The 15,088-nt window shown below is 34.2% G+C and overlaps 1 protein-coding gene across 6 annotated transcripts in view; it reads right to left on the bottom strand.

Moving 5' to 3' along the window:
- Positions 1-1,415: 1,415 nt before the first annotated feature.
- Positions 1,416-15,088, bottom strand: part of Ctdspl2 (CTD small phosphatase like 2) — a 74,746-nt gene continuing 61,073 nt past the window's right edge. For all 6 annotated transcript variants that reach the window (XM_063250133.1, XM_063250130.1, XM_063250131.1 and 3 more), the window contains 5 exons: positions 13,450-13,512; positions 13,267-13,346; positions 9,537-9,663; positions 7,996-8,091; positions 1,416-6,401 (listed from right to left, as the gene is read on the bottom strand). In XM_063250133.1, coding sequence (XP_063106203.1) covers positions 6,336-6,401; positions 7,996-8,091; positions 9,537-9,663; positions 13,267-13,346; positions 13,450-13,512 — 432 coding nt within the window. In that variant the 3' untranslated portion in view covers positions 1,416-6,335. The remainder of the gene's footprint in view (positions 6,402-7,995; positions 8,092-9,536; positions 9,664-13,266; positions 13,347-13,449; positions 13,513-15,088) is intronic.

Here is a 15,088-nt window from a genome sequence, read left to right on the forward strand (position 1 = left end):
GTCTCTAGTTGGCTGGCTCCAGTGCAGAATGGCATGGCCCAGATAAAGCAGCTCTTGAAATAGTAGCTGGGAAATAATGAGGGCAATAGTCCTCTAGGCCATGCAGCCAGTAATCCACAGGCTCCACTTCCCAAAATCACTTGGCTATGAACGCTTCAATACAGTTGTCCACCAGTGATTACACCTCCATGATCTGATAATCCTCGAAAAACCCTATGAATGCATTAGTTTCTGTTGTTTTGGAGAGGGGAAGTATATATATCTGGATATAAACTAATACTCCATGTATAGTTTTTCTCATCCCTTTTATATCACCATCCTTCAGAAGACTATGCACATATTCATTCTGGCTATTCATATATTGCTTACCAGTTTTATAACATGCTGTTTCATTTTTATAATTCTGAAAGGTAATCTTAGTACATCTATTTGAGACACTAAAACTCAGGCAACAACTACTTTTTTTGTTAACTGGCTGGTCCGCAAGGACTTAAATTCAGATCTTTTGACTTTCACTTTCACTAATCATACTCCCAAGTCAGTTCTGTTCTTGAATTGCAATCATCTAAGTGATGTGTAAACTCTGTATTATCAATTTCCCTTGAACTTAAGGTAGTTCATCAGAGATCAGGGGGCTGTTTTATACCTGGTTATACTGGCTCAAGTTGGCCTTCATGTCAAGTATGAATTGTTCTTTTCAGCTATGACCTGAGGTTTGCCATCTTATCTGTATTTTGTAAGTTTTCTTTGGTTGGTATGGAAATTGAATTCAGGACCTTAAATATTTTTTCCCCCCTCAGCCCCTGTATTTTAAAAAACCAACCTTTTATTCAGGTTGGCCTCCCTGAGTATTCTATCTTGGCTAACAGGGTCGTAGACTCTAGGCCAAGCTCTCTCTTGGAAACTTTTCTAGATCAATTTCCTTTGTAAATTAAACAAGTACACATAGAAGCTAGAATTTAATCGTTTTAAAACTGGATTGTCCCCTTAGGCCTCACTTATTCTACATCCTTTGTATAATACTTTGTGATGTAAACTGATTTACAAACTTGAGAAAGCTTTACTCATGTACTAACATGATTACAAAATTATTTCAAGATGACATACTTGTAATCTCAGCACTAAGGAAGCTAAGGCTGGAGGATCACCAAAGGTTGTAGGTGAGACTGAACTGTGGTGATACCGTCTAAAAAACCAAAAGGAATGTCAAGGCACAGGAAAATAAGTATTAAAGTGACAATGGAATTGAAGTCTCAGAATAGCTGCATGGTCTTTGAGTCACAGCCCTCTCTGACTTTTTTTTTTTAAACTGGCTTTTCCTATCTGACCCCACCCTATATAGTTTGTACAAGATTGTCTTGTAGATGTGAAAAAAGTGTGAACTTGTAAACAAAAAAAGAAACACTATACAAATGTAAGTTGTTAGAAATTATATTGTTTCTGATGGCTGATAAATATCATCAAAGAAAAGTGCTTCCATAAAAGTTTTATTTATCCTCACAACAACCCTGTGAGGTAGGGTGATCAGGGCATTTGAAGATGAGAAAACTAAATCTACATTACTTGTTCACGGCTACTCTGCATAGTAAATAAGTAGAAATTAAATTGAGATTTTTTAAATGTCCATAACTTTATACTGATTCATGTGGAAATGGGTAGAGAGAATTTATAAGATTCTCCTCCTACCTTAATGCCAAAGGACACCCTTGAAAAATCCCATTTCAAAAAAGGAAAGTAATATTTCATTGCTTATTTCTACAAAGATTCATGAAATAAAAAAATAGTGAAATATTTTACAGTTTATATATATATATATATATATATAAAATGGTCTCATTCAGGGACATGTCCTTCAGCTGTATATTTATGATCAACTATCCAAGTCCTAGAAATGCAAACTTTAAAAAAAAAGTATGAAAGACAAAAATGATAATGAGCAGTAGCCTCAAGCTTATTATTCCTCCATGTATCTTAAATTCAGTGGAATCTGGTCCCCGTTTAAAAAATAAAAATAAAAGGGGGGAAATAACTACCAGAGGTCTGGTAAATTTTTTTGCCTACTCTCAAACCACTGACATTACTAAAACATTATTTCCCAAACCTGACTTATTAGTATCACCAGCAAAAGCTCTGTTTTCTCACACAACACTCAGGTCCCCACTCTAGACATAATGAAGATTTTCTAACAGTAGGTTTCAGTAATCCATACCTTAAAAAGCTTTTCAGAGTAATTCTAATAAACAGGTTTGTGAACCACTGATGTATCTTAGAATTCTAGTATCAAAATGATTAATTAGCATAAACTTGTTGCGCTTTTTATTCCCCCTTTAAAAAAAGATCTTAAAATGTGGTATATCCTAAAGAACTCTTGCCTCTCAGCAATTAATTTCAAGAGACAGAGAAAAATTTCATAAAAATATGTACTACTGGGGTCGGGGATTTAGCTCAGCGGCATAAGCAACTGCCTTGCAAGCAGGCAGTCGTGAGTTCGATCCCTAGTACCGATAAAAACCGAAAAAGACAAAAAAAAAAAAAAAAAAAGTACTACTTAGTGAGACTTGGACTCCAATAATAATTTGAGTAGCATTTAAGTATAAGATACAGTATTATGGTTCTTATTCTGAAAATTGTATTAATGAATTTTGTATAAATTCCTAGCAAGCTTTCAACTCAAAAGGAGGCATGAAAAGTAATGACATAATCAATTACATCAGTACTAAAAAATACTATACTCAAATACAACTCATGAGAGGAATAAGAAAATGAATGAATGACAACCCAAGGCCTTCTGGCCCATACATTTTTGTTCCCAGTCTACTCTTCCCCTATAAGGGGAAATCAAATAAAACATTCTTTCCTAGTTGCTTGGCATAGTTATTCAGTGGGTAACTATTAACTAATTTAGGTACAGGAGATTGAAAGATAACAAATAAATATCTAGGAAGACAGAGAAGTCAGGTCAGAAAAACTTAACTAGCTAATGATGTAATATATAACACCATCATATTAGTACAAATAAATGAAGGCTTCAGTGTCCTTTACATTTCAGATTTTATGTACTGACTCAGATGTGGAAGAGACCTGGTCTTTATGAAGAATTCTGTGCTTGCTGGAAAGATTTGTAGTAATAATGAAATACTCTTCTTCAATGATGAGATGAAGTCTCTTTTTCAGGCAAGTTGACAACAAAACAATGAGAAACAAACTTCTTTAGAATGTTGAATGAAACATCTAGCTGAAAAAGTCATTGGCCAATGATAACTTAAAAAAAAATTCTATGTTAACCCTAAAAAAAAAAATCCCAGAGAAATATATATATATAGATATATATATTAAAAACAATGTACACATCCATTTCACTGACAGTTATCAGAAAATAGCCATTTATAGATGTTACACAATACTTTCAACAAATCCCAAATTAATTTTGGGAAACAGATAAAGCCATTGGGTAAATAAATACACATACTAACTAATATAAAACAATTTATGATTATGAAGTCTCATTAGTTCTATTTTAGGACTCAAGGAGAAATATGGTGATAAATCTAGGGCTACATTACATGAAATTAAAAACTGATTAACAACAATTCTAGCAACAATACAAACATTTAAAAGAATCTCTTAAAAGTCAGACATTTATCCCTGGACATAGCACAAGGTGAGTATGTCCTTCAGAGTTGTAATGTTTGTACAGGTAACTTGCTGTGTTTCATCATGGATCCACCTCTCCTACATTTACTACAGTTAGTTTTTTAAGACTTCATGTTTCCTGTGTGATCTGATGGGCTGGGCACATCAAGTAAAAAAAAAATATACACTTCCGATTAAATGGAAGTGTTTAACATCTATCAAAAGACAAAAGAGGAAATAGGAAGATAAAACATTAAAGTAGAAGGAAGCTGACTGAACTTTCTCTTTATAATTTATTATTATATTAACAATTTAAAAATTTCTCAAATAATGTAATGGGAAAAATATACAATTTTTTTTTCTTTACAGAACCTTGTTATGCTTGATTCATTTACTTAAAGGAATTCTCTTGGTATGGGGCTGAAAACAACTTTACCATTAATAAAAGATGAATAATTTTTTTTTGGCACAAAAGATGATTAAATTTAAAAGTTGCCTTTTTATTGTTAAAGTGGCACAAGGTATTAGGTGCTTACATTTCCCTTTAAGTTACGGGAAGGCCCTTTGAGACTCTTACTTAATCAGGAAAACTTTCAGCAAATATGATGCATGCTGAAAGTTCAGATCATAGGTTTTGCTGTTTGAGCATAAAAAGGAAGGGAACAAGGAATAAATGTAACTAGGTTCACAATTTTGAGCAAGAGCATATGTAAAGGTAACGTATGTACATTTTATTTCAAGAAAGACATAGACAAACAGCATAAAGATGCCCAGATGCCCTAAAGATAAATACATTTCAAAGATTCTCATTAAAATGAATCTGTAGTATTTTTTCCTGCAAGCAAAATACCTTTCTTTAAATTAAAAAAAAAAATCAGTTTCTGAGTTGCAAATGCTTTTGCTTTTTTTTTTTTTTGCAGAAAATCTGCCACGATTATTTTTTAATGAATAAGGATTTTCCACAAAACAGGCTTGTTCTACATGCTAGATCTTTAAACAGTTCAGTGACACAATATGCTAACTACATACACAACAGATAATATAGTAAGAAAACACTCAACCTGATGAAAAGTTAAAATCGTCATTAATACACTGAAAACTGACATAACTCATGCCTTTAAAATCAAAAATACAAAAATTAAATGTTTTCCTAAAAAGATTTCCTTATTTTAAGGATTCATTTGAAAATGAAGCTGCATGTAATTTGTACAATAAGTTGTACAAGTAAACAGGTAATATACATAAAAAATTAACTGACATACTCCTTAATTATCAGTTGTCCACCTTTAATTTCCAATACTGTACTTTCTTAACAAGCATACAAAATATCAAACTTCTCTTTAGAAAAAGTGCCGTTCTTTGACATCCTTTACACAAAAACAGTCTGAGCCTGTGGCATGTTAATGCAGTTGAGAGGCAAAGCATACTTTTACAAATTCTACCTTCCATAAAAAGCCTCCCAGAAAGATTACACGCCACTATAAAAATATCAACCTCTTGTGGTAGCTGCATTAGAGAACCACGGCTTGAAGACCATTTTCATATAGCATAGAAAACCACTACGAGAGCACATTAACTGCATTGGTGGCTTGGAAGGGTACTGTGCCACAGGATTATGCATAGCTACTGTTAGGTACCAAGCTGTTACACAAAGTTTTAAATTGATTGTAACTGACAGCATAACAGAGGTACATACTACCAGCCCATGCAAAGTAAAAATACTGAATCACTGTGCTGAATACTTCATTCCTGGAGAAAACCAAAGGCAGCAATACCTAAATCAAGCCCAACAGATGACTAAACTCATTCTCCTCAAAGATTGGTGAGCACAATGAAGTCTGAGGTATACCTTTATCCATTAAATCTGTGTGCCATTGCAAGATATTACCATCTGGGAATACACACCATCACAATGGTTTAAATCTTTTGAATATTAGTCATTCATATATTCTTATCTACCCAGTCTCTTGATTTTTGAAAAGATTTCACCTATAGTAGAATATTACAGAAACAAAATATAAATGCATGTCTTTCTAAATGAAACTTACATGGACTAAAAGTGGAGAATATTTTTAAACAAATATACAATATGCAGGCAGACAAAGCAGGAAAACGGCCATTCAAACGTATAATAAAAAACTAAAAATTGACTATTTCCAGAAAACTAAGAAGCGTCTCAACTAAAAGGAATGCATAATGAAATTCTAATCTAATACAGGTCAAAATGTAAAAAGGTTATAAACCTTAACAGGAAAAATAAAACAACTTTTACTGGCCATTCCTGTTGAAATGAGAATTGTAAAGTAACAGAAAAGTGGCTACAAACCCACTTAGAGCACCAAACAGAGAGAAAATAAAAGTCCATTTTCATCTCTGTTATTATCATAAAATCCTGTGTAACTACAGGTCAAACTGCTGGTGGCAGAAACAGAATTCTTTATAAACTGCAGATGTCCTGTACATAAAAAAATTTCACTGGAGTTGCACTAGTTCTAAAGACTCTTCTGTTTTAGCCTACCTACGGTATGTATGCAATCTTGAGATAAAGTCTCTTTCTGTAACCCTTGATTATTATTGGGCACCAAAGATAAGAAAAGCAAGACAGGGTACAAAAATGCAAAATTTCAACAGTAATGGCAATGTTTTTGTCATAGTCCAAAAGGGTCCTGCATTCTCTCCCCCTTCAATGTTTTGGTTAAGTCTTAATCTGGGGGCAGCAAATCATGCAAGCGAAATCTGTCTCTGATGTGAGGTCGGACATCTTCATTCTGTGTGGGAAAAAGACAGTTTTTTAAAAAGCCAAGTAATTGCCAAGATTTTCTCCTCATAACATTCTTACTTTGCAAAGGAAATGTACTGTTTTAAGACTTTCTATATCCACAGGTTCCACATCTGTAGTTTCAATCACCTTTGAGTCAAAAATATTTTGAGGAAAAATTGCATTTGTACTGAACATGTACAGACTTCTTCCCTTGTCACTGATCCCTACACAATACAGCCCAATAATTATTTACATACCATTTACACTATACTATAAGTAATCTAGGAATGATTTGATATCAGTAGCATATCATGGAATCAGTACCTCAAAAACAGACACCAAGGGATAACTGCATAGGAATAGGCCATCAGCACAATTAATTTAGGATTTAAGAAACACTGAAGGAGACCACTGGTGGGCAGTGAGCACTAGGCTTTAACACCCCAGGTGAAACTTCAAATCACTACATTTTCTCTGAGGTCCCTTCCTACCCTCAAGGAGACACTCATGATTTATGTAGCATGAGATTATCTACCTCCAGCCCAGAAATAACTTGGCCAAAGCCTGTGAAAAGCCCTCTTCCTGTCCTTGGTTTTCCAATGTTCCTGGCCTTTCTATTTGCTTTTCTAATGTATCACTTCTTTATTTCCTTGCATTAAAGATCTTTCCCTAATCATTTGGGACAATTTTAGTACTGATGAATTTTCCTTGAAAAATGACTATGTCTGTCCATGTCTGAAACTCCTAGATCCCATACTGGGGAGTGATCCCAAGGCTTTCACACTAAGCCACATCCATAGCCCTTTTATTTTTTGAGACACTATCTGACTATACTGGCCAGGGTGAGGTTGAATTTGTGATTCTCCTATCTCAGTTTCTCAGACCGCTGAGATTTTAGGCATATTTAAGGATATCTGCGTCTTTAGGGAGACTTTCCTTACTCATTCCTGCTGAGCTCACACTTCAGTCCTACAACAGAACCTCTGTGACTACAGGTAGTAGAAGCACTTAAGACGCCTCTGATCTGAATCACAACTAGCCTCTAGGACCTGCCAACATACCCTCACCCAAAGAATTCCCAACTACTAGCTCACTCTGTAGGTGGCTCTTCTGTCCTTATCATAGGAGGTCACTGAACAGTTTTTCTGGAAAGCCACATGCCCATCCCTCTCATTCAACAACTACAGAGAGGGAGAAACTAAAAACTATATTCTCTTGAAACTAACCCCCGTTGAAAATCAACGGGGCTATCTGTACCTCTGGTTTCTCAGATCAGAGTCAAGCCAATTCTTCTGATAGCCTTGAATAGCATTCTTGGTACTATTTGTGTTTGTACACTTTATTAAAAAGGATGCTAAACAGCATTTTATCTCTTTAGTGTACAATTATAGTCATAGTATAAAAAATCTGTTTAAATGTAAGACTGAGCCTGTTTGATTTCAGCTGTACAATGTTTATTTAAATTAAAAATTCCTCATAATCTTTTTCAATCTTCTCCTTAATATCCTACCAGTTAACTTTAAACATCAATATCCATAAAGCAGATTTTAATATACCTGAGCTAATGAAAACACAACAAAGAAATTCTAAGGTATACTTACCAGTTCTACAAGCTTCTCCAGAAATGGAATCAATTTTAGAAGTTCATTGTCATTCTTATCCATAAACCAGCTTTCTATAGGGATTCCATTAGAAAGCTAAAACGATAAATAGGCAATTAAATTCTCTTTTTACTTGTATTTTGCTTCGTGTGTAAAAGTTTAAAAAGGAACACTAAATTTAAGCAAGTACTCATCTAAAGTTCCTTTGAAAAGGAATGCTACCAGAGTTTTTGCTGACAACTCAATATTGCGAGACAAACGCTTAAGGAAACTGAAGCTGAACTGATTTTCTAGAGTTAGAAACTAGACTTCCACAGAAACAAGTTTTAGAAAAACCATTACCGTAACTAAAAGCATTCTTTTATTCATTCAAGACATAAGTACTATGACTATAGTGCTATGTATTATAAATAAAAGGATATGTTCATCTAAGGCAGAGAATACAATCAGAAACCATATACTTTTTTTTTTTTTTAAACACAGGGACCAAGTCCCATTCATTTGAAATGGGGTTTCACGGTGTTGCCCATGCTGGCCTTGAATTCCTAGGCTCAAGTGATCTTGCCTCACCCTCTCAAACAGATGAGACTAGACAATGCCCGATTACGACTGTTCTATTCTTGAGTCGATGATATGACACTGAAGAATCTAAAAATGTAAACCCTATTTTGTTTTACAGTAATCTCTATGGTAAAATATCTACTCTAAAATTTAGGCTAAATGATATGTCTGAGATAGAGGATAATGGAAATGATTTTTATCTAGGAACCAAGATGAAGTTTTTTTGTTTTGTTTTGAATCTGGCTATTTTGCCCAGACTGTTCTCAAACTCTTGGGCTCAAACAATTCTCCTGTCTCAACCTCCCAAGCATATGAGACTGCAAGTACATTTCAAGGCACCCAGCTGTCTCTCTTTTTTTTTTTTTTGTCTTTTTCCTTTTTATTGGTACCAGGGATATTGGTACGACTGCTTGCTTGCAAGGCAGGCACTTATGCCGCTGAGCTAAATCCCCAGACCCCACCCAGCTGTCTTATAAACAGTATTTTTAAATGTGAGTAAATAAAACTAGGGATCTAGGGCTGGGGATGTAATCCAGTGGTAGAGCATATTTTAGCATACACAAAAGTTCTGAAATCAATAACCAGCACTCCCCACCACAAGGTGGGGACCCAAGGTAAACATATTTCAATACCATACAGGTTCCCCTACCCTTTTTAAAGCTATGGACAAAGTTAATACATTAGTCCCTATTCTGCAATGATTTATTGTGAATCAAATTTCAGAAATTGTATTTCAAGGATGGTTCATCTTTAGTTGTAGTTATATTTCAAAGAAGTATTTTTAAAAAGGTACAAAATCCTGACAAAGTAGTTTAAAAAATTATTATCAGAATGTTGAGTAGACTACAACACAGATAAGCCAATTATAATTCTTAACATGTTTACAATCAAACTACTGAGTAACTAAATGATACACTATCTTGGCAATTTTGTCTTCACATTTTTCCCAGTCTGAGTTTACTTAGCAACTCTCTTCCTACCTGATATGCAAAGGCTTGTGGTGAGTTGTCAATTATTATGGTTTTTGAAAGATCCCTTCCGAGGATATTTAAGTCCTTTATATAATTTCCTTGTACACAAACACAATGTTCTCGAAAAAGCCGGTGCCTAAATATAAAAATAAAAATAAATTTACTAAAAAATTTCTAAAAACTACTTATATCAAAAATAGTATATGCATACGTATACCACGGTTTTACAGGGTAAGTCTTATTATTTTCTCTCACAGAGGAAATTCAAATACAAATACTGGGCCTATGCTTTGAACAACAGTGTAACTACAAAAATTCTTAGCAATTATTGAAACCTACAATCAAATATTACCATGCCTTAAAGAACTTCGGTTTAACACAAAATGTTATATTAAATTATAAAAAGGGACTAAAATTGTAATTTTTGTGATTTACCCACTCAGCAAAGCTCAGGTCAGAGGCAGCATCTGGTTGTCAGTGAGGTCCTGCCGTTTTTTTTTTTTTTTTTTTTTTTGGGGGGGGAGGGTACTGGAAATCAAACTCAGGACCTTGAGCTTACCAGGCAAGCGCTGTGCCACTGAGCTATATCCCCGGCCCGGGTCATGCTTTTTAACCAGTTTTCCAGATGGCTGAGGCCCAAGGAGGTAAGTGACTTGCCCAAGGTCACACAGTAAGTCAGGAGTTAGCTCCAAACTGCAACTCACAATCCTCCTAGCTCCTAATCTTTTGCTCTGAACAGTAGGCTACACAACCTCCCTAGCTCTGTACATGCCGTTAATAGAAAATGTAAGAAGGAAAGTTTTTGTGTTGGCTGTATTAAAACAAATTTTTTAAAATTTTCCTTAGTTTCTGAGAAAAAGTGCTGCTGAGGCCAAACATTCCATCATTTCAACTTTTCCTAAACCCTCATTTCCTTTAATTTAAACATGTATATGAAAAATGGGTTAAAGTGGTATTCAGATTTAAATTCAAAGAAATGTAAACTGACATTTCACCAATTTTAGAAACTAGACAAAATAATTTACAATACTTATAGTAATGCAATTCCCATTTATAGTCAAAATATTAGTCTCTGAAGACTGATTTTTTTTGCCTTGAAATACAGTGTATACTTTAATCATTCAGTGTATACTTTAATAATTGAAAGTTTGTTTTCTATGTTTCTTACCTCAACTAACGATTTTTCAGAATGCAAAAATTACTCAGACTTGTACTTTTTAATTATGCACTTTCAAGAAAGGAGTATTTTTTAATCACAAAATCTGTCACAGCTCACTCAACAAAAATAGATGAAAATCTTCATCCCTTCCCCACACATACAAACTCAACCTTTTTAAAAAAATGTTAAGAGTCAATAGTAATGGCAAAAAGGAAAAGCTATACAGAGAAAATGTATAAATAGTTCTTCCTTTATTATAAGGAATATCTTTAATTGGTGAAATGTTTTCCTTCTTCTTGAAGGCTGAAAAGATGGTTCTACTTTGAAAAAATGACAGTAAATAGTTTATTTCTATAAACAGATACGATGAAATTAGAGAGGTACAATATGTAAACACAAGTCACTGTTGACACCTCGTTGCCAATAGTGGCAGATTCATTCAGACAGACAACTATGTATGTAGATAGTACAATTAATTTAATTACACTAAAAAATAAAAAAATAAATTTAATTACACTAAAAACTGCCCTGTTATTCAGGAGTCTGAGAGTCAATAGTATGTGTCTGAAGTTTAAGAAAAAAGGCTACTTCATTCTAACTATGAAACAGAAGTTGTTCTATGTCAACAAACTTGCATTTCAATTCATGGGATGCAGAGATTATACAGCAACTGCCTAGTCTACCTGGTTACTATAAATTAATTCCTTGGGGCTCGGGATTTAGCTCAGCGGCATAAGCACCTGCCTTACAAGCAGGCGGTCGTGAGTTCGATCCCTGGTACCAATAAAAAAAAAAAAAAAAAAAAAAAATTCCCTACAATATTCTTACTGAATTCATATCTACTGTCCAAAAACTTTTCTTAAGTTTTTAAAGTTGCAACTAGGTAAATTTAAACACTCAAATGTGTAAATTTAGCTTTAAAAGTGTATGTTAATTTAAAATAATACCACAACTATGACTTATTCTCCAGTAAAATGAAAGCTCCAAGAGGGAATCATTCGTGTTGCTCACCACTGTTCCCTGGATCACTGGACATGCTGAACAGAAATCTTTAGAATGAAGGAAGTCATCAAAGCAAATCACTTGTACAGTTTTATTAAAGTCAGGTAAAAGTGAATATAAGTTGCAATATACTTTTATGAATAGAAAATACCATTTCTCAACCAGGTGTGATGGTACAAGCCTGTAATTCCAGCACTCTGGAAGACTGGGGCAGGAGATTTCAAGTTCAAGCCCAGCCTGGGCAATTTAAAGACCCTGTCTCAAACTACAAGAAATAACAAATGGGCTGAGGCTGTAGCTCAATGCAAAGGTCCTGGATTCAATCCTCAGTACCACCCAAAAAAGGAAAACAAAAGGCACGTTTATATGTTTACAGGTTACTTTTTTCTATTAGACAGGCACTTACTATGTAGTACAGGATGGCCTTGAACTCACTTATGTAGCCCAGGATGGCGGCCAACTCACAACGATCTTCCTGCCTCAGCCTCCTGAGTGCTGGGATTACAAATGTACGCCATCACACCCAGCCTGAAAGAGTTCTTTTTTGGTGGTGGTGGGGGGGCCGCAGTTGGGGGAATCGAACTCATGACCTTGCGCTTGTCGGGCAGGTGCTTATGTTGCTGAGCTAAATCCCCAGCCCTGAAAGAGTTCTTAGGAGTAGAAAGTTTAAGATTTTTCACTAAGACAATTTATGGGGGAAAGTATTTAAGAAAATACATAGCTATTAAAGTCTTTATGAGCCTTCTGTGCCATCTCTCTCTGCTCATAGTCAAAAATTCAGACTAACTCCAACATGTTATACACAGCAAGATTACTGCAGTCTATACGGAAGTCTCACTTCAATTGAAAGAAATAATAGAAGTAATTTTCAAAATGTTTAAAAATTATCCACACTCCTGCATAACAAGGAATACACTGTATCTGCTGGGCAAACACAAGGAACTAAGCCCAGATCAGGATAACCTGAGTGACTACAACAATTTTATTTTCCATTTAGATTCATGTAACATTTTCTTTGACATGGAAGATAAATTTGTTCTTTAAAAAAGCCAAATAAGCCAGGCGTGGTGGTGCATGCCTACAATCCTAGAAATTAGGACACTGAGGCAAGAGGATTATGGTGAGTTTGAGGCCAACCTAGGTAACATAGGGAGTTCAAGGCTGTCCTAAACTATATACCGAGACTCTGTCCCAAATAAGTTAAACAAAATAAAACAAAAAAATTTATTTCCATTAAAAGGTCAGATAACATGTATTATCTTAGAGACATAAAGAGGTAAAACACTAAATACACATTTTCTTCCCACCCAATTCCAGAAGAAATGATACAGATGTCACAGAGAATAAATACACTTAAATCTTTGTATCGTTTAAAGGATGTCTGTTTATACAGCTATAGAATTACAATTAGGAACTCTTTATAGAGTTTTGGAATTTAAAAATTCATTTATTTTTATCATCCAAAACAGTAAATATATATACAACTCACCAAAACTGAATCATAGTAATTTCAATTATAAATCATAACTTCATAAATCAGTATGACAAACATTTCTACTATTTCTTAATTAAATTTACCTGACCAGTTGCTTTTTAGGGTCTAGTATGTTCAGTAACTTGTCTGCATACACCTTCTTAGAAGCAGTAAAAAGAATGATCTAAAAATTCAGGAGAAAAATAAGTAATCATTATACATGATCTAAATATGGCTATTAAATGAATAAGTAAAAATACATATGTAATTAGCTTAAGCACATTTACCTCATACATCTGAGACATACGCTCCAGGAATTCCCTGAAGAATGGTCTTAATCTCACATAAACCTGAAAAAACATAAAGACAGTTTTAGCAAATAAACATAAAATGGAAACCAGTTATTTTAAGGTGTGGTGTGCTTTAAGTTTAGGTATAATTTAAAACTTGGCATTTTAAAAAACAGAAATGTTTATTAAGTATCACTCCAATCAAATTTCACATATAAGAAGTTACTTAAAACAATCTTTTACTGGGATGGTAATAATAATCACAAGTGGTCATTTCACTTTTAATAGTTAAATAAAAGCATATGATACTTCACTGATACAATTTTAATAAACAGTTAAACTAAACATAGTAGGTGGTTTCCTTCTGCGATTTTGATCCACCAATCATCTCCATCTTCCAGCCAGGTAGGGTCCATCCAGTTATTAGGTGGTCTGCATGTCACCTCTAGCTGACCTGTCTCAATGACCTTCCTCAATAAATACTCAGAATTTCCTTTTTTTTTGTACCGGGATCGAACTCACGACTGTGCACTTGCAAGGCAGGCGCTTATGTTGCTAAGCTAAATCCTCAGCCACTTTTTTTTTTTTAGAATTTCCTTTCAACAATCACCTGCTATGAATAGGTTTCTTTTAAATTTCTATTAAGGTAAAAATACTCAAGAAAAAAAAGTCTGGATTGGCAGGTTTAAATACAATTTTTCAGAAAACTTCTACATTTTAATAATTCTTATGTAACATCTAAATTAGCACTACTGTGTTAGGATTATAAAAGTATGTAACAGTCAAACAAAACAGTTCTCAAAAACCTAGTGATTAACATCAGACAAGGCTAGAATATCCAAAGAACTGTCTTATATGCTATCTTACTGCTTCTTATCATTTAGTATTGTTACTGTTATAGACTCGAGTATTCAAAAAGAACAGAAATAAGCTATGAGCAACCACCAAAAACTATTTACCAAAGATTTTGGCCCTTTTAAATTATTCATTTTTTTGTCTTTTTGAGACAGGTCTCACTATGCAGTTCAGGCTGACCTTGGGCTCACTTTGTAGCCCAGGCTGGTCTCAAACTTGCAATGATCCTCCTGCCTGAGTGCTAGGATACAAGAGTGCACCATCATGCCCAGCTAATTATCTTATAAAATTTTATTAGAAGAAAAATTCTGTACTCCATTAAAAGATTTAACTTCAGATACTATGAATAACACATTATTTCCAGATGCAATGGATTTTCATTTAAAAGGGGAAAAAAACGTGGTAGCTAAAAATCAAATTTATGTTTAGTAACATTTAATTGTGGCAGCAACATAAAAATCTTCCCACAACAAAAATCCCATTTCCAAGAATGTTTTGGAGCAAAACAGGGAAAGTGTGCAAAAGATACTCAAGAGGCAGAACAATGTATTACTAATCTTTATAATTTACAAAGACCAAGAGACATAAGACAATGCCAAATATAGAGCAGACATCTGATGAAAATCAAGTGAAACAGAACTGCCTGAAGTTAGGCAATACAGACAAATACAAATAAGCAAATCAATACGACTACACAAGTACACTACTGAATTAACTGAATCCTTACAGAAGGCATATGTTGATTATCACTGTGTTAATGTAACTCATCATCTAGGCTTGA

This window comes from Cavia porcellus, unplaced genomic scaffold (assembly GCF_034190915.1).
Source record: "Cavia porcellus strain 051 isolate PalLab524CR breed Dunkin Hartley unplaced genomic scaffold, mCavPor4.1 scaffold_6, whole genome shotgun sequence".
NCBI classification, from domain to species: Eukaryota; Metazoa; Chordata; class Mammalia; order Rodentia; family Caviidae; genus Cavia; species Cavia porcellus.